At 32.6% G+C, this 20,033-nt stretch overlaps 3 protein-coding genes across 5 annotated transcripts; 1 reads left to right on the forward strand and 2 right to left on the reverse strand.

The window, feature by feature from the left end:
• The first annotated feature begins 2,239 nt into the window (after positions 1-2,239).
• Positions 2,240-9,737, forward strand: LOC124531630 (acyl-CoA Delta-9 desaturase-like). Of its 3 annotated transcripts, none has more exons than XM_047106090.1 (5): positions 2,240-2,497; positions 3,468-3,702; positions 4,355-4,485; positions 6,576-6,781; positions 7,673-9,737. In XM_047106090.1, the coding sequence occupies exons 2-5, from the start codon at positions 3,486-3,488 to the stop codon at positions 8,184-8,186; spliced, it is 1,068 nt and encodes a 355-aa protein (XP_046962046.1). In that variant the 5' UTR covers positions 2,240-2,497; positions 3,468-3,485; the 3' UTR covers positions 8,187-9,737. The 3 variants fall into 3 exon arrangements, with proteins under 3 accessions (XP_046962046.1, XP_046962047.1, XP_046962045.1); XM_047106091.1 differs by having other exon boundaries at positions 2,241-2,476; XM_047106089.1 differs by lacking the exon at positions 2,240-2,497 and adding an exon at positions 3,037-3,140.
• A 1,197-nt stretch (positions 9,738-10,934) lies between these two features.
• On the reverse strand, positions 10,935-17,592 carry LOC124531629 (probable protein S-acyltransferase 23). Its single transcript, XM_047106088.1, has 9 exons — positions 15,994-17,592; positions 15,273-15,469; positions 15,012-15,186; positions 14,821-14,920; positions 14,476-14,741; positions 13,975-14,217; positions 13,640-13,875; positions 12,651-12,906; positions 10,935-11,475 (listed from the first exon to the last, which is right to left on the reverse strand). The coding sequence occupies exons 2-9, from the start codon at positions 15,404-15,406 to the stop codon at positions 11,284-11,286; spliced, it is 1,602 nt and encodes a 533-aa protein (XP_046962044.1). The 5' UTR covers positions 15,407-15,469; positions 15,994-17,592; the 3' UTR covers positions 10,935-11,283.
• A 543-nt stretch (positions 17,593-18,135) lies between these two features.
• Positions 18,136-19,633, reverse strand: LOC124531632 (ELAV-like protein 2). Its single transcript, XM_047106092.1, has one exon. It carries the CDS (start codon positions 19,602-19,604, stop codon positions 18,699-18,701), a length of 906 nt encoding a protein of 301 aa, XP_046962048.1. The 5' UTR covers positions 19,605-19,633; the 3' UTR covers positions 18,136-18,698.
• Between the last annotated feature and the right edge of the window lie 400 nt (positions 19,634-20,033).

Raw genomic sequence — 20,033 nt, forward strand, 5'->3', positions numbered from 1 at the left:
GCTGCATTACCCCATAACAACATTCCATATGTAATGTAATTAACAAGTAAAACACATCAAACCTGAAAGGAAACGAAAAAGAAAGACAGCGAGCGTATTTATTAATTCCATAATCGATGTTTTCCTTGTTCATAACTTATTCTATCTTTTATATAATCTCAGCAACACAAACGCATATTTTTTCGTCAGTATTCTTTCAATCAACTCAAAAATTACATTATTTAAAAACCTTTAAACTTGCTTCCTTTTGCCTATAACCCAATCTTACAACAGCTGGCCAAAAGCTCAACTAAAAAGCAGGTTTATAGGTTATTCCAACACGCTTCTTCATTGTGATATCGTGCAAAAAATTCTAAAATTCCTGTAAATTACTGCAAAAAGAAATGTGCAAAATTAGCACAATCTTTGGGTTCACGTGATCACGCCCTCGATCAATTATATCACGTAAGTTCGATATCAAATGTTGTTTATTTGTCTTTTACATATATTGAAAAAGTCTATAGAAGGTACTTAACAAATAATGGAAAACCCTACGTCAGTAAAATGTAAATTATTAACGATGTGCGTACTCTATAGGCATTAGGATCAATTAAATAATACATATTATGTTTCACGATCATTAGGTACATAAGTACATACTACTTTATCTATCGTCGTTATTTCTCAGAATTTTAACCAGTACCTAATGATTTTTTAACACTTAGCATGAGATGCTATCCAGACACATCATTCTAACACTACAATGATGTAATTATGGTTCGTTTATTTTTACTAGATCAACGAAAAATTACTAATCCGCAATCCGATTTATACACAACTTATTAAAGCATACTTAGTATCCGTATTAATAAGTTACATATTATATATTATCATTATATATTTTTAAACATAGCTTTAATTGTTGGTCTATCAAAAATGAATAAAATATTTGTAGATATCACGTATACAATGTCAAGTATTAATCCTTATCAAAATAAATAACATAAATATATGAAATATATTTCCTATCACACTTTGCAGTTCAAGTAGTCTTAGAATACTACTTTAAAAATATAACACGAATTACGGGGGCGTTTTGTACAAAGCTTTAGCGAAATATCAGTTGGCGAATGTTTATAGTGTAAATCTATCTCATTCACAGTCATTAAAAAAATTACATTACAAATATCTTATATCTTAACCCATTCAATGAAATCCTTGTTTAACCTCTATGAATTATTTTTTACTGTAGCTTAAAAAACTATTTATACCTAATTAGGTAGATGCGGATTTTGATTAATGATTAAAAGACAATAACGTATATTTTCTATATGAAATAAGCTAACTATGATTTAGTTAACTAGTGAGCTGCATTATCATTTAACTTATTTATCAACAAGATAAAAGTCAATATATGTTTTAGGGAAATTACGAATATTCCTAATTACACTCTACAATTAAAAGTAGGACGTCTATAGCAAACGCGGTCAGGATCGAGCCTACTTTTCCATTGCTAGACGGCACGTAAACGATATCAATAAGGCTATTGAAATAGGCTATCAAGAAATGACTAACAATTTTAATAGGTATTAAACGGTCTTCTTTAAGTTTCGCGATTATTACATCATGTACAAATTTAAAGCATGCTTTTGTCACGCGTTCACATCCACTTTCTAGCTAATATATAGCTTATCACAAATAAAAGTACAATATTTTATTAAAGAGTGATTATAATGTGAAATGAGTAATTCGTTTTGAAACCTATCACTTCCAGAGAAACATTGACTTATCATTAAATATAGACTATCTATTGCAAATTATTGTATGTAGTTTCCCAGTCCACTTGTGCTCATTTACCTAATGTTAAAGGATATACAATACAATATTAGGTATTACCTATATTCCAATCCTAACTCATCAATTGAAAAGAAAAATAACAAGAGTCACATCATTTAATAGTACCTACCTACTTGTAAACAAATATATTTTAAACAAAGCTAGCTTTTTCATTTTCTATAGAAAACAACGTGCCTGTAAATGCTTGTAAACCACATAGGTATAAATCTATAGGTAGGTACTTTGGTATAAAGTTCCCCAGTGTAAAAGGAAAAATCGAACGAATGTGCCAAGTCTTTGAGTGTATTTTTCAGTTTGTTGCGAAATCGTCCGATCACAAATACATTTCGTGGCTGAGCGATGGTTTAGCGTGACGTGGTCCTACTATCGCGCCACCTTGCTATCCAATCCACGGGTCGCTTGCCGCATTGCCTTCCACTTCACTCCAAACCGCTAGCGACTGCACATAACGTTACCGCGTCGAATCAAAAACACGTGAACAACTCAATCGCCTAGTTATCGTCGTTTTTATTCATATCACATAACATCGCCATCGAAATAAATAAATAAACCTTGTATATAACTATCGGCGACCGTGAAAATATTTTATTACTTATTAATACATCATTGAGAAAACACTTCGAATTTGTGCAATAATTCGGTACGTTATTCTTGAATTTGGGTGAGTGAAATATTTTTTTATATTTACCCCAATAATTACGAAAATGTCAAAATAGTTTAAAAGAAATAATAATATATTTTAAATCAATTAAATTTTATTCTACTTCGGTTTAAAGTGATATATTTATTGAACTAATATATATTTTATTAATATTATAGTTAAATATAACTCTAAAAGTAGATCGATATAAAAGCAACACATCAAAATATGAGGTTTTTTGTTTATTAAACTTATTTTTCTGTACATAGGTACGCAATAATGTGCCGGTTTTATCTTATTATACTCAAACCAAATATCTTTTAGTTATGTAAAATTCCAAATATGTATAATTGTAGGTAGATGTCGAAAATAACTAATGCTTACACTTAAATATAAAATGTATAAAAATTGACTGTTTCCGATGTCAAGAAAAAATTGTTAATCGTAAAACTAGGTTATTTATGGAGGCCTCTTATGCTAGTTATTTAAATAAAACTGCATCTCGTGACCGTACGTAATTTTTTTGGCTATGGAAAATGCTTTTTGTTTTCGCTGATCGTAACGTCATGTTTATATGTCAATTCTATATTCAGTGATTCAGTCCGTGCCATCGTTATTGTCACATTGTTGCAAGTTGCGATACTTTTGCAGCTCATTTTTCTCAGTAATATAACTTTTCTTGTTAACGTTTTATTTGTTAATAATAATTTAAATCAGATTTGAGATTTCAATGGAAAGCTTTGATGATGGATAAATATTATGGAAAAATATTGTGAATCGAAGTTATTTCAAAGTGCCGAATTAAATTGATCGCCATAACAATTTTTTCGCAACACATTAGTTATTTTGAAGTTATAGTCTTAAATATAATAGAATTGCATGTCAATTTAATGAATTCTGCAATTGTTTATTATGTTTAACCGATAACTATTATTATTTGTTTTTTAAAACAAATTTACAAGCGTAATAAAAACTAATCTATTTTTTGCAGAAAAACAAATTTGTAAACATGCCTCCTAATTCGGTTGACGCAAATGGGATATTATTCGAATCTGAAGCAGCTACTCCTGATATGGCACTCCCCACTGTGCCAGTACAGCAAGCAGACAATTATCCTAGGAAATATGTTTGGCGAAACATTATAGCCTTCACATATCTACATATAGCGGCTTTATATGGAGGATATCTTTTTCTTTTTTCAGCCAAATGGCAAACGGATATTTTTGGTAAGTTGTTGGTGTTTTAAAAAATTATTTGTTTAACCAGTACATGGAATTATCTGGTATTTCAGTTCCTTAGATAAACTGCATATGTGATGACTGCATATCTGTAATATATCTCTAAGTGTTGTTGCTGTTATCTTATGGATTTAGGCTTTTACATAGGTGGTTGAAAGGTTTATCTAAAAGTACATACAAATAGTGACGATAAAGTGGTTACTTTATATATAAATTGGCTGGTTTATACAATAAAATAAATTTTTAATAATTTTATAAGTGAAATAAGTTTTGTTTTATTAAATTTTAATGTTATAATTATAATGTATATAACATTCGAAAAATATTATTCAACATTGTATAAAAAGATATTAAAATAAATTATAGGATCAGAAAATCGTTAATTGAATTAATAAATTCTGATCGTAAATTAATCGGAAGAATATGTATATCATGTCACATGTTTGTCAGACTAAATAATTTCCAAATTTAAGTTATGTTTGGGTTTTTTAAATTTTCTTGGTTTATATTTTAGAAGAAAAGCTTATAAATTTCTTAAAAGTAACATCAAATTTCAATGGTTGGTTGTGATTCTTATAATATAGAAATAATTTCAAGAATATTTATAACAAACAAATCAAGCAAATTTTTTCCTTTACAGCATATGTTCTGTATGTGATGTCTGGACTTGGGATCACAGCAGGAGCTCATAGACTCTGGGCTCACAAATCTTATAAGGCAAAGTGGCCACTCCGACTCATTCTGGTCTTTTTCAACACCCTCGCTTTCCAGGTAAGATTTTACTTTTATCTACACAATATATTTATTAACGTACAATTTAACAATATTAAAATTAAAAATACAGATTTTCTTTAAAATATTCCTATAAGATATCTGCTAGATATGAAAAGCAAAGTATCTTATAAGTGTCTTATAAGACATAAATAAAATAGTTTAGAGATATCTCCACGTAGTATATTTGATATGATTTTATAATATGGTTTTCATCAATAAATAGTGATTCATAAGGAGAAACTGAGAATTTCAACATTTATATATGGAAAAAAATCTTTTTTCTTTTTCAATCTAATATTGTAGTATAGAATCTTATTGCACTCATTTGAAACTGGTAGATATGGGTATGGCTAGTTAATAAAAAAATACATTTTGAAATGTATTTTTTATTTTACCTACACAAAATACATACACTAGCTCACAATAAAAAACATAAACTAAATAACAATAAGATATGGTATGTATACAAATAAAATGTTAAATTTTGTTGTGTTAGAATTAGTATTGGCAGGTCAACAATGATTTTTAAATGAGCATGAACTGAATTTAAAGCATAGGATAAGTAGATATCCTTGCTTATTTCCTCTTACTCGTGTCTCTAAAGCAAATGAACCATCGATCAATATTTACTAATAGCCTTCGACATCCTCTGAGTAATAGTAAAGATAACAGATATGGTGTCGCATCCTCTAACCTTCAGAATAAATAGACGAAAAGATATTTTGAGTATGTCATCATGATATTGCAAAAACTTTGAATTTATTCTAAATTTGTTTTTACCTTACATTATTTACACTCCATAATTAACACAATCTACATTCAAAAAAGGAAGATTCACTATTTCCTTACACTGTGTTAATATTAATGAGGACAGTATGAGTACAAATGTATATAAAAGTAATTCTATTTCCTGTTTTTTCTTTGACTTCTAAGTAAGAAGGTACTCGGTTTTCTATAATTATTATTTTACCCTTTATTAACTTTTTGCTGGACCAAGTATAGCTCCAATGTGTTGTTTGTTTATTGGTATTAGATATTATTCAATTTTTATTTGAGACATGTAAAGGCAAAAAAGTTTGTACAATATTTTCGGTTTCTATGGCAACAAATGAATAACTCAAGTAAATTTTTTTTATAAGTGACCTTTTCTAGTATGATTTTTACCCAACTGCGTCAAACCAAAAGGAGGGCTATATGTAAATATTAATATGTTGCCGCTTAGTATCTTCTAAACCTCATACCAAAATTTTACTAATGAGGTATTGTTAGAGGCGTCCTTATCGACCGGTGTGTTGTAAAAATCAGAACACAAATATCGTTTTAAAAAAAATTATATGTTATGTTACAAAATACCAAGATTTTGTGACTATTACATTTATATAACAGCTTTCTACTTTGTTTTTATTACATATTATACTTGTAAAATCACATCAGATGTGATGTTGATGATGATAAAGACACCTAATCATAGTTCATTTCCATATTATTTTAATGAACTATCTTATTGGTCTACTATAGCATAAGAGTATTGTAGATTTAGGAAGGTGTTTTATATTAGTACGTAAGTCGATTCTCCTGAGCCTCTATGACTCTCGGATTGCCCTATCACTAGCCTATAAGCTTGCCCCGTGACCACGAACGCTGTAAAGTGCTCGAAACGTCGGGATGATAAAATTAATTAATATACGCGATTTAAATGCGTTAAAACTAGTTTTATTTCAATGTGTAATAATCGCGAAAATCTTAAGACAACATTAAGCTTAAATATAAATATGAGACAACATCACATACATTACTCTGATCCCAATGTAAGTAGCTGAAGCACTTGTGTTATGGAAATCAGAAGCAACGACGGTACCACAAACACCCAGACCCAAGACAACATAGAAAACTAATGGTAATCTACATCGACTCGGCCGGGAATCGAACCCGGGACCTCAGAGTGGCGTACCCATGAAAACCGGTGTACACACCACTCGACCATGGAGGTCGTCTTGCCCCTGTGTTAGGTCTGACTGTTCTATGTTTGTCTGTGCAAGTCTCATGATCTCATTGTCAAGTAGTAGTAACAATCGTTTGTCGGCCAGGACTCGGCCCTGGACTGGGCTCGCGACCACCGCATGCACCACAAGTACTCGGAGACGGACGCGGACCCGCACAACGCGACCCGCGGCTTCTTCTTCTCGCACATCGGCTGGCTTCTCGTCCGCAAACACCCCGAGCTTAAGAGGAAGGGCAAGGGTCTCGATTTGAGCGACCTCTACGCGGACCCGATCTTGAGATTTCAAAAGAAGTGAGTAGTTTTTTCTTATCTTGGTGGTAGGGCTTTGTGCAAGCCTGTCTGGGTAGGTACCATCCACTCATCAGTTATTCTACCGCCAAACAACAGTACTCAGTATTGTTGTGTTCCGGTCTGAAGGGTGAGTGAGCCAGTGTAACTACAGGCACAAGGGACATAACATCTTAGTTCCCAAGGTTGGTGGCACATTGACGTTGTAAGGAATAGTTAATATTTCTTACAGCGTCATTGTCTATGGGTTATGATGACCACTTACCATCACGTGGCCCATATGCTCGTCTGCCAACCTATACCATAAAATAAAAAAAAATAAATAAAAATAAATATGTTAACGGACGGAGATGGTTATCACCGCCTATAGACATTAGCAATGTAGATTTTATGTCTCTTCTTCTGTAGTTACACTGGCTCACTCAACCTTTTGGCTTACACAAATCCTATCAAGATTTTATGTCCCACTCATCCTTTAGACTTACACAGATCCCTACCAATCCTATCACCAAATTAACTGTTGTTTATTACGCTAAAATCTTTCCTACTTCCATCTACCATCGTTTGTGTAAATAACATGAAATTTAAATTTATCATCTTAACTTACATTTATTTTATTTAAAAAAATATTTTTTTATGCATCTTGACTTATAAAATATTATTGAGCAGTTTATTAATATATTCTATAATTTTTGTCTTGTAATAGAAATAGTAGTATATTTTATACATATAATTGCGTCAATAGCTCTATGGTTTACGTGCCGCCTAGCGATGTAAAAGACGCAGGATAGATCCTGACCCCTTGTCATTGTCGTACCAACTCCTAAAACAACCGATAAGCTTAAAGCATTGCTAGTATTCTTTACCCATAGTTTGTATTGGTGTCCTTTCCAGATACTACTTGCTGCTGATGCCAATCACGTGCTTCATACTGCCAACAATCATACCGGTCTACTTCTGGGGCGAGACCTTCATCAACGCCTACTTCGTGGCCGCCATGTTCCGTTACGCTTTCATACTGAACGTGACGTGGCTGGTCAATTCCGCAGCTCACAAATGGGGGGACAAACCCTACGACAAGAACATTCAACCTTCCGAGAATATATCCGTGGCGGTGTTCGCGCTTGGTGAGGGCTTCCACAACTATCACCACACTTTCCCGTGGGATTATAAAACAGCAGAACTCGGGAACAACAGGCTGAACTTTACAACGACCTTCATCAACTTCTTCGCAAAGATCGGCTGGGCCTATGATCTGAAAACCGTATCGGATGAGATTGTGAAGAATAGAGCGATGCGCACCGGTGATGGAACCCATCACCTCTGGGGCTGGGGCGACAAGGATCACTCCGTGGAGGAGAAGAAGGCAGCCATCAGAATCAATCCCAAGGATGAGAAAGATGATTAGATGTCACGCCTACACGGATACCATACATTAGTGTATTAGTATATAGCAAAGCGTATAGTTTTAACTTTGTTGTGATAATAGTTATCGATATCTAAAGATATCTTTTGTTAACTTTCTTCTTCACCAGATCTGCTTTTCCTCAAACAACGTTGTCGATTTTAATGAGATTGATAGTGAGTAACGACAGTTCACAAGCATTGTGTTAATGTTCTTCCGATCGACAATCGTTAGAAGAAATTTAAATGTCTATGTATGTCTTATTATTTATCGATTATAATTCGATATGAACTCGAATTGAATGCGAATATTTTTCAAATTTAATTATTAGAATTGTTATTGAATAGAATGTTATCAGACTAATACAATTATAGAGAAACTCTTAAAGATGAATGTAGATCTATTTTTAATATGCACTGATTGCTTGAGCTAATTAAAACTTTAATGCTAATTTATTTATTCAAGATTTGTTGGCACAATCATACCGGGCACAACTGTAATCGTATTGCTTTTAATTTTTGCGACACGCACGCCACCTGACATAGATTGATGATACAAATAACGTTCGCGCAAGTAAAAAATAACTACAATGTTTTAACTCAATCGTATGTATGGTTCAGGAACGTATACGAACAAACAAACATTCAATTTTATGGTATGACGAAACGGTATGCATGTGTAGTGATAGGTAACACATCAGTATTATAAACCACATAGAATACATTAGTTTGTGTACCCACTAGTCGATTGCATTTGTGAGCCAAACCATTTGTTGAGCACATATTAAAACCCAGTAATATATTTAAAAAAAAAATTTCCTATTTAATATTTTAGTTTTACGGAACGTAGGGTATGAATATGTGGTCTGTAAGAAATATATACATTGGCATTGTGAGGGAACTCGATTGTAAATAGGTGTTGTTTAAACAATGTTATTCTACAAATAATTATTACAATTTTATATTAATCCCTTATTTAAAGATACTGTGTCTTATTTACAAGTGTGAAAAGTACAAGAGTAAAAGAGATATGTATATCTACACAACTGCGCGTCAAATGTTTGGTTGATGCTTCCAATAATATGTAGACAGAGGACACTTGTTATATCTCATTCCCCTATACGTAATAATAACATTGTTTTTATAAACACCTTTCAATGTCGACAATGCCAATAACGACTGATGTGTAAAGGGATTGTGATATTTAGGATGGTAAATAAAGTAGATGGAAAGAGAAATTTAATACAAAATAATATTTTGTCTCTAATATTTATTTTTCATTTATAAGCACAAATAAAAAAATATTTTATAATTATGATTCAAATTTTAATAGATGTTCTATCTGACATCCCATAGTATCTTCAGTGTTGCTAGCTTCAAACGGTGTGTTAAATATACTAAGCAGCTGGTTAGAAATTCTTAATTCGATTTGTATCGCATGCTAGAGTACGCCACGTGAAGAAAGCGTCATAGTTCTAGTTAATAAGTGTTAACTGTGTCGAACTAAATAAACTCCAGCCCTTATTATTCTAAAATATAAGCGCAAAATATTCAATGTTGTTTTAATTATAATATTAAATCACAAACTTTACCTTACGTATATTTTATTAGCTTACAATAAAGATTTTTTTAACTTGATTGATCTTTAGAGATCATTTATTTTTGTCTAAGCCAATATTTTTTTCAAATATAATTTACGTCGTTATATCTAATGCTTATGAAATGAATCGATCGATCGCTCAGTGGTCGAATTTCTCATAAGCATTAATGAGATTTCATGAAAATATTAATTTGATTGTTCTAAACTTGTTTTTCTAGTCTTACTGCAAAAAATGTCCTAAATTAATCTAGACAAAAAGATCCTCAACGGTTTTATCTTTGCCTATTTGTTTATAAACATTATTATTCGAACAAAGTTTTAAGTCTCATTAAATATTATATTTTCTAAAAATTTTTACTATATAAATATAATCTCGAAGTGACAGTTATGGTCTTATCTTTGTATTTATTAATGTACAATGATAAATTATATATTATATACAAAAAAACGTATTAGTTTCTTAGCCAGCTATGTAATATGATAGCATTAGTATTAGTATGCAAAACGTTGAAACAAACAATTATTTTTATCCAAAAATGTTGGTGACCAAACTCGTCCAATTCCAGGAATTTTAACGTGTGCAATTATTAATTTGTGCTAGGCTAGTCTAAGAACGTTTTAATAGAATATGTATGAAACATCCATTTAAATTATTTAGTATTTTGTATCACTTGTACGAATCTTTTGTACATATATATATGTCTAGATGACGTTTCGTGACCTTCGCGAACCAAATGCGAAGTATCAAGTTACGCTTTTTACAATAATGCTGTTAGTCTGGCGTTTCGCTGATATTAGTGTTTCAAGTAGAACATTGACAATTTCGTTCAATAAATTTACATAAACACACAATAGCACATGCGACTTGTAGAAGTAGGGTGAAATAATATTGCCTTACCTATAGGTGCTTTGGAGTTTGACTAATCTTATACAAAAAAAATAAGATGGATGTATAAAGTATACATCATGATGATCACAAATGAGTATATTATCATAATTCATTAATTAATCACTAATAATGTAGGTTCAAATTGAGTAATTTGTCTTATGAGTGATAGAATTTTCTACGAGACGTAGCAACGCGTCGTAATAAAAGACGTTTCATATTCTCTTTAAGTCGCAAGTGTGTCTCGAAATCCTATCAACGACTTTAACAGATCATGATTCGTAACCCAAACACTATTATACTGGCGTATAATATTATTCGCTTGATAATATAACCAGGATAAATTAGTTTTACTTCCAAGTTCGGTATATACTGTCTGTCGAGACAGTATTATTAGTCACAATTTTGATTGGTACAATCATGGCACCTACGCGCATTAGGCATTCATAAAAAGCATAAAGGTCAATGTGTTTTTCACAAAGAAACATTACTTTGCAAGTTATAACGCAGTTCAAGTTTAACTTTCCCACTCTTTGTTCGCAAAGGACTCGACCACACGACAACGTCATGCGACTTTTTCGTCGTGCTCACGTCACTTTGTCATATCGACTCGCATCATATGTTTTCTTCGTAAAACAGATCCTGTTCATCACACTTGTCCGGAAGGCAGACGAAGAATTCGATCAAATTCATAATTGGACCTCGCGAAAACGGATTCTGATATCGGCCCCTCTTATCCCTCAAGTAAGGATACCGTTTGTAATTGAACATTTCGTTTGTGGTCAAATTCATACACGCGTGTAGGACCTGTAACAATTAATCAAATCAATATTACGACAAGCCTGTAATCTTGTTTGTGTATTAATGGGTGATTGGAGGTCGCCTTTTAACCAAACATTGCAGGTTTAAAACTCAGCAGACACCACGAACTATACATGTACTTGAGGAGTTTAAATTTATTTTTATCGGTTAAAAAAAAATCGTGAGAATTGCATGTGTCGGAATTTCATGAATATCTTTTACATATACTACCACTAACCCGCATTGGCACATGGTGAAAAAAGGTCCAAACTTTATTTCACCTTTTAACAGAGAGACATTTACGAGCTGTTAGTTTTCTTTTAATAAAACTATAAACGAATCCATAAGGATCCTTTATTTTGTCGTTTTGAAATTAAAAGGGCCTGTGCAGGGACTGGGTGAGAACAACGAAAGCAAGAGATATGACAATCATTAGGTAGCAATAGCTCTATAATAGGTATTTTGGTATATTTTTTTTTGTTTCACTAACCATTTAGGTAAAAACAAATTATATTTAATTCTAAGTTAACCCATCTTATTGATCGTGACTATACTCTAATCAAACATAAAGAAGAGAAAAGCCAAACAAACAACGATTGACGCGATTTCTATAGGTAGAGCTTGATTAATCAATACATTACATTCAATTTGATTTTCTGAATAAATGACATTTTGAACGTCGACGAAATTGGTTTCGAAATTTTGGTACCGGATATAAGTAGTTAAGTGTAATAGTCTGTATTATAAATAATAATTAATTAATCATAACACCTTAGTAGTCTTATTCTGTTGATACTGTTTCTACTCATTACCTACGATTATAAATTTGGGCTTGGCTACGACAAAAATGAAGTTTATGTTCATAAGGAATATGTAAATTGGATCGCAAAAGAGATGGAATCGTTTCATAAACGTTAAAATTTAGTCCCCATATCTATATTTAAGCCACTATATTAACATTAATTGAAATAATTGTATTTAATTAACATGACGCTGTATTTTTTAAATGTTAAAAAAGAGTAACTACTGAGTTTCTTGCCGGTTCTTCTCGGTAGAATCTACTTTCCGAACCGGTGGTAGCTTCACTTAATTTTAAAATGACGATTCAAAAGTGCTTATAAAAGCCTACTTGAATAAAGTTTATTTTGATTTTGATTTTGATTTTATAGTTTGATACTTACGGAAGTACATGTCAGAATCCAGCCGAGGGCACAGAACGTAATGGCTTCCAACAAGCCGAGCAAGTAGAGAACGCCGAAGCCCTCAAGAAGCAGGCAGTAGCAGGCGAAGTATATGGACAGCGTGCAGTTGATGGCCACGCTCATCACGAACAGGAAGAACCACATGCGGTTCCGTACGCCGATGCAGTTGTAGATGAACGGGCAATGGTGGTCGAAGTACGCCACGCAGCGTTTGCAGATACGACAGTGCTTTGCTCTGAAACATTATTTTTTTTTTATGGTATAGGTTGGCGGACGAGCATATGGGCCACCTAATGGTAAGTGGTCACCATCGCCCATAGACATTAACGCTGTAAGAATTATTAACTATTCCTTACATCGTCAATGTGCCACCAACCTTGGAAACTAAGATGTTATGTCCCTTGTGCCTGTAGTTACACTGGCTCACTCATCCTTCAGACCGGAACACAACAATACTGAGTACTGTTGTTTGGCGGTAGAATAACTGATGAGTGGGTGGTACCTACCCAGACGGGCTTGCACAAAGCCCTACCACCAAGTAAATTAACATTTTATAATCATTTTTTTATATTTCTTTTTATTTTATTAAATTTTAGGGAAACAAACAATAAAATGGACTTATGACTTACATTTGTTAATTAATTACAGCCTAAATATTTATAGACGTCAGAACAAACTTTATGATTGATACATAAATTAATCCTATTTACTTTATTTTTAAAATAATATTATATTTATAAAAAACATTCTAATAAAATAAAGTAAATAAAGTTTATTTAGATATTGATATATCTAAATAAACTTTATTATAATTTTGGCAGCTACGGTATAAGAAGATATTATTAGCACTTTTCGTTTTACAAATCGGCACATTAAATAATGAATTATCTAGAATTTATTCGTGGACAATTAAATTTTAATATTAAAAATGTTAAGATAGGAGGAATTTATTAGATATTTATTTTTACCTAAGTGGTCTTAAGCATCGGCAGGTGTGACAGAGACGGGATAGTATAGCATTCCTCTTCTTCCACTTATCATAATAGGGTATTTGCCGAATGGCTCTGTAGTACGTCTCCGAGTTCTGAGGAATGTATCCGGGGTCTCTTCGATTGGCAATCACCCAACTCAACCACATTATTGCGTTCCAGTACAAGAAGCAGTAATGGGAAAGACGCAGCGTGTTCCACGTTAAGGGCATGCACTACAAACACAATTGTTATAGATAAAATTGAAATATATCATACAAATATCTATATTTTATCGACAACAGAATAAAAATAGTAGTCATGGATCAACTTACCCTTATAATATACATAGGATAACCCCACAATAGTACTGAGATTAAGAAAAATAGCAAAGGTCCTTTCGAATCTCCAGCTCCACCGAAAAGTAGCGCCCAGAGCTCAGACAGGGGCGGCATCCAGTGAGATTTACGCTTCATCTCTTTCTGCAATAGTTTAACGACTTCCGCGTGGCGGTGACTCTGGGCCAGCATTAGAGGAGTCTTCCCATTCTTATCTCGAGGCTCCAACTCGGCTTTGACCTGAAAACCAATTTAGTATTTCTTTATGTTGTGTATCTTTATATATAATGTAATTTAGTAATTTGTCATCCTACCGAAAGAAGTTAAAACTTAGTCTTGTAAAAATTTTTTTTTTATTTAATATCATATCTTCAGCCCTCAATATTTAGTGACTTATAAACCAATATGGCGGCTGGGAATTAACTCAATATCCTTGAGGGAGGGATAGGATCATGCTGATGACCAAATTTAAAAATAGGCAATATTTGTATATCTTACCTTTTCACAAAGCAGTCTAACGCACGTTAGGTTGCCTGACAGACAAGCTAAATGCAATGGTGTCGAACCAAAATTATCCGTACAGTGTAATGGAACGCCAGAGTAAATTAGCAAGCGAACTAAATCCGCGTGACCCTTGTATGCAGCCCAATGCAACGCCGTGTCGCCGTTAATGTCCGATAAGCGGGTCGCAGCGCCCATCCCGAGAAGGTATGCCGCGGTAGCCGTCTTACCATACATACAGGCTGTCATCAGCGGAGTCAAACCTGAAACGATTCAAGCTATTTAACAATGCAATTAATTTTAGTTCAATTGAACGAATTATTAAATCAAATAACCGGTTACCTTTAAAGTCTGCAGCGTTAACAGCTACTCCCGATTGAAGTAGTACTTGTACTACTGATGCGTGTCCCTTTCGGCAAGCCCAGTGAATTGGGCGTGGACCCTTAAATAAATATTACGTTATAACTTGAAATCTATTATTATTTCCATATAATTAATAATAACAAGATATCCATAATTAGGTAATTAAATACCTGAGTGCCTAAACAGGATAGATCAAGCGGTGCGCCCCTCTCGACTAAGTATCTCATAACAGCGACGCTTCCATCCAGCGCCGCCCAATGTGCTGGAGTGTAGCCATGCTGGTCGCGAGCGCTTAGAATTTCCACACCAAGCTTTTCTACTAACCGTTCGATTTCTGATACTTCTCTAAAAGAATATATATATTTCAATGTGTATTCGAGTGCTCATACGATACCTAGATTGTAAAGCGTTATTTTGGTGAAAAGTATTACCCGGAACGGACTGCTTCAAAAATCAGTTGGTGAAAGTCTGAATGGTGACTTAGGTTAGTTGTAATGCGAGGTTGTGCTGCGGGCGCGTCTGGTGACATCGGCGAACATGGTGGCAGAGACTCTTCTGCTGCCATGGTGCAGGGGGGCGGCTGCGGCAGCGCCCACACGCCGCGCGCCGCCCCCGGACTCGGATATACCTAGGGTAGTAATCATTTTTAGGTTATAGAAGAAATATTTATGTATTACGTAATGATTGTATTAATAATAAAAATGGGAATACAATTAACATATACTTAAACCTGTCTGTATATCGTTATAGTGCCATGATTATTGATATTTATTTCGGTAGATTAGCGTGAAGAATATTTAATATAAGTCGCACCAGTGGCTAACAGATATATTGGTGATAGATAATATGTTATATAAATTATTTCACTTATATATAACGTACAAAAGTAAGCTGTAATTATTTAAACATATCACGTGTTCTTGTTATTATGTATTGTTTTTATTAAGAAATAAATGTGTAGCCGAAATATATAAATTGTATAATTGTGAAACCTGTTCTTTATATTATGCATTCTTATCCGCATTGCAGGTGTTTTACGTTACAAAGCTAGTAGTTATCAAATTTGGTGAATTAATGACAAAACAAGTAATGATCAAGAGCATTAATTTCTTTTTGGATATAATTTTCAGCAGTAAATGAAGATATATCTACCTTGCTACTCACGGTGAGGCCGACGCCTCCCGCCACTGCTGAACCCTCACTCTCCGCCACCGCCACTTCACACACACGGAAATATATTTTAATCAAATGCCCGCTGGTCCTGTTAGTCCACAAAATAACACCAACAAAAAATTTGCTGCGAAATTGTCGTCCCAAACTCTCCGGTCAAGATATTGATTAGACTCGAAACAGTTGAGAGCATGCGCCCTACATATCGAAATGTACCTATGCGGCTTTTGTTTCTACTTAAAAAAAGAAAACAAGCGAATAACCAAAATACAAGACAACTTATAATTTACTGTTAACTGTTAAAACATGCATTCGCGCTTTTGACAAAAAACGCGACGTTATTTTCGCTAAGAAATCTTTCCAAGATAGGTACATATATTTGTCTAGGAAATTATAATAACGAGGATACGTCTAGGTTATTTATACTCAAGGATTTTTACTGACCTACTACTGGGTAGGTTACTGACACACTTTACATTTAACCCATCTAATTAATGAGATCACAAAGTTATCCACGCGGTAGACATACATACCTATACATATTTAGATTTAGTGATAGATTCGGTTTATCCACCGTCATATTTAAGATATAGAAACATATATTGTTTATTTAAAAATTGGAATAGGTAACCGATTACATTTCATTAATTTAATTCCTTAAATATTATTAGGTATTTGATACAATTATGAATTAATGGTAAATTGATCGTTTTGCTATATCAATAATATGAAAACTTTAACCGAAGATTTTGCGATCAAATTCAGACAACAGAGATTATCATGTGTTTATTCTTATATCTGGCATTTGGCGATTAAGGAAAAGGGTATATATATAAAATTTACCCAAATCTGTATCCATCAGTACGAGTTGGAGAAGCGTGGTGGTCTAAGCTCCAAATCATATCCTTAGATATAATTTTGTTCGATAGAGGGATATTTTTCATTTATAATGAACAAGTATATACTTTCATTAAACAGTTGAAATTCATGAATGAAATTGGACCAAATTATTTAATTACGTTTATAGGAAATGTAGGTCAGCGTTACATTAGAACAAAGTTAATTTAATTACCAAAGTCGGGCACGAAGAATACGCTTTACCTCGAACTTTTTACGAAAATTATGCTTTTCCATATTATTTAATGTTTGATCAAAGGAACTCCCTTATTTAGAGACTCAAAACAATGAATTAATCTATTGAAGTAGTCGCAACTCTTTTAGGCCAATTTTGCAGAAAGAATGTCGCTTATAAGTTGCTCTAATCTACTTGGAATTAATTATGATAACTATCTAAAATAAATTTTGCTTGATTTTAATATTAGTGATACAAAACAAATTTCGTTAAAACATTTCAAATTTTTTTTATCGCCAAATAGAGATCTATAATTACCATTTTTTTACGCAAATGCTCCATTAAAACATTTTCTTTTCAAACTAGACAAATGTAATATTGTCACGAGTTATCTATTCGCGCGTCATTTACGTGATAAAATGCAATTTACTACACGTAACTTTTATCTAAATCATGTTTATTTATTAATGACACAAATTGGCTAAGATTTGGGACGAAAAATCGAAAGCTATGTTTCATTAATCGACTGTGAATCGGAATCACTTCTCAATGCGCCGTCATTATGTTCTGTGATTAACATTATTTGTAAGCATGTTATATGCAGTAAAATATTGCATGCAAGAAGTGAAAATTCTTGATTAATTGTTTTAATTCACAACACTATAAAAATTCACAGGACACTTTCGCTTAGGTTTTTTTTTTATAGTGTATACAAATATAAAATGTATTATACATTTTAAAATTTATTTCATTTTTAAGGTACTAAATAAATAATAAAACAAAAGTTAAACATAAAAATCTCAGTTAAATAAATGTACAATATATTTCAAATAAATATGTCTATAAAGTATATTTAAAACATTGACTATAAAGGTATTAAAATATTCTTGAAATTGAAAAATAACAAAATCATAATATATTATAAATGTAAGAAACTACCCTAACCTACTTCATAACTGTAAAAAAAAATCCATTTTATTAACACTGTTTGTTAATTTCTAATAAATAAGAAAATAAAAAGTATATATATCTAATATTTAGATGAAAACACATTTTAAAATTGTGAAAATGAATTTTAATTCAGCAAATTTTATACTAAATGTATAAATATGATAAAATCTAGATTTTGTTTTCACTACCTAAATAGACATCATGTTATAAAAAGTGTACAACTAAAACTAGTAGCTGATTAAACATCTCAATGTGGCTTATATTAGTAAGATCTTGTAAAAGCACATTTTAAAATGGTATATTATACTTAAATAATAGATAAAATAATAATCAAAGCACATAAGCTCACAACTGATGTTGAACTTCCAAACAACAATCATTTTCAATACAAATCTTAAACTTCTAGTAAACTTGAAACATTTAACGAGCAAACTGAATAAATTATTATTCATAATAAGAAACAAACTTAACAATATTGATAGCTCAAAGTAATATAATATTTTTAACAAGAGTTGACAGACTGCACTTAATATAATCTTGTAAATGGGATTATGTCTCAGCACTATTTACTTACATTGTGTTAATTGATGTGTATCAATGAAAAGGAGTCATTTTGTCTATGTTACTGTACTGATATTGTAAAGATAAGAGCAAATTTACAACATTATCTCTTCTGCGTCTTAAAGCTAACAGATAGAGGCTGGCCGTGGAGCACGTAACCATTTAATGCTTGTATTGCCATCGCGGCCTGGTCATAGTTTCTCATCGTCACGAATCCAAAACCTTTACTCTTATTAGTTAGATGATCCTTTATTATCTTAACGGATACAATAGCACCATATGGACCGAATAATTGCCATAAAGTCAATTCTTCTACTTCGGGAGCAATATTATAAATGTATATAGACCATGTGCTAGGAGAATTATGGTCTCCTATAGCACTCACATGATTAATCCAATGATAAGGTTTCACAAGAGAATTCTTCGAAAAATTATTATTATTATTTTTGTGTTTGTTAGGATTACTCTTATTAGCATACTTAACAGTTAAAGGGTGTAGAAAACCTGGTGGAGTAGTGCCATTAACATTATGGATGGCTCTCTCGGCTTCGAACTGGTGTTCATATAAAACAAAAGCTATGCCTGAAGCAATACGAGAATTAACTATTTTACCAAATTGTGCGAATAGTCCATGTAAATCTTGCAAGGTCAGTTCGTTAGGCAGGTTACATACGTAGAGATTCCAGTCTGCTTCCGGTTTTGAGGGTGGCTTCATTTCTGGATTGAGTAAGGCGTGTGAAACTTTTAGTGTCTTGTTCTGCATTAACAGACCATTGAACGCCTTGCGTGCTTTAACCGCATCCTCTGGGCGAGAGTACTCGACGAAACCATACCCTCTGTTCGCTATCAATTTACAACTTTCTAATTTGCCCATTGTCGAGAACAGTGAGAACATCATATCCTGCGTCATAACTTCAGGAATATAATTAACAATAAGCTTCGTAGGTGATTCATCAGGTCCAAATTCATTATTTCCATGACAATTACCGTCTTGACACGATTCCGACATTTTTTAATTGTTGTCTAGGAATGACATTTTATACATAATGTTGCCAGACCTTAGTTTTCGTCTGAAAACGTTCATATTTTCGTCTTTTCGAATTTCGTTCATTATTTTATACATATATTTTTTTTTTACATATAAAATTTTCATATTTTATTTCCGCTACGTTTTTATAGTTACAAAATTATGTTTAATTTTGCATTTAATCAATCAATACATCTTTGGTAAGTATCTCGTTTTATTAATAAAGACCATGTTCACACTATCAATAAATTTAACTTAAAGTAATGAATGAATTTGAATGATGCTTCATAAATTAAAGCAGTAATTAACTAGAATCCAGTTATGGTACCACAGACGTCTCTATAATAACATGAATATCGCGTGTTAATAAAATAGGACGGTGCTATTACGTGCTCAAATTATGTATTTTAA

Source organism: Vanessa cardui, chromosome 8, assembly GCF_905220365.1.
Source record: "Vanessa cardui chromosome 8, ilVanCard2.1, whole genome shotgun sequence".
NCBI classification, from domain to species: domain Eukaryota; kingdom Metazoa; phylum Arthropoda; class Insecta; order Lepidoptera; family Nymphalidae; genus Vanessa; species Vanessa cardui.

Coding starts and splice junctions, on each gene's coding strand:
- LOC124531630 (XM_047106089.1), top strand. CDS start 3,051: ATGTCAATTCTATATTCAGTGATTCAGTCCGTGCCATCGTTATTGTCA. Junction 4,486..6,575: donor TCAACACCCTCGCTTTCCAG/GTAAGATTTTAC, acceptor TTTGTCGGCCAG/GACTCGGCCCTGGACTGGGC. Junction 6,782..7,672: donor ATCTTGAGATTTCAAAAGAA/GTGAGTAGTTTT, acceptor TGTCCTTTCCAG/ATACTACTTGCTGCTGATGC.
- LOC124531629 (XM_047106088.1), bottom strand. CDS start 15,406: ATGGCAGCAGAAGAGTCTCTGCCACCATGTTCGCCGATGTCACCAGAC. Junction 14,218..14,475: donor TTAGACTGCTTTGTGAAAAG/GTAAGATATACA, acceptor ATTGGTTTTCAG/GTCAAAGCCGAGTTGGAGCC. Junction 12,907..13,639: donor CGATGCTTAAGACCACTTAG/GTAAAAATAAAT, acceptor ATAATGTTTCAG/AGCAAAGCACTGTCGTATCT.
- LOC124531632 (XM_047106092.1), bottom strand. CDS start 19,604: ATGTCGGAATCGTGTCAAGACGGTAATTGTCATGGAAATAATGAATTT.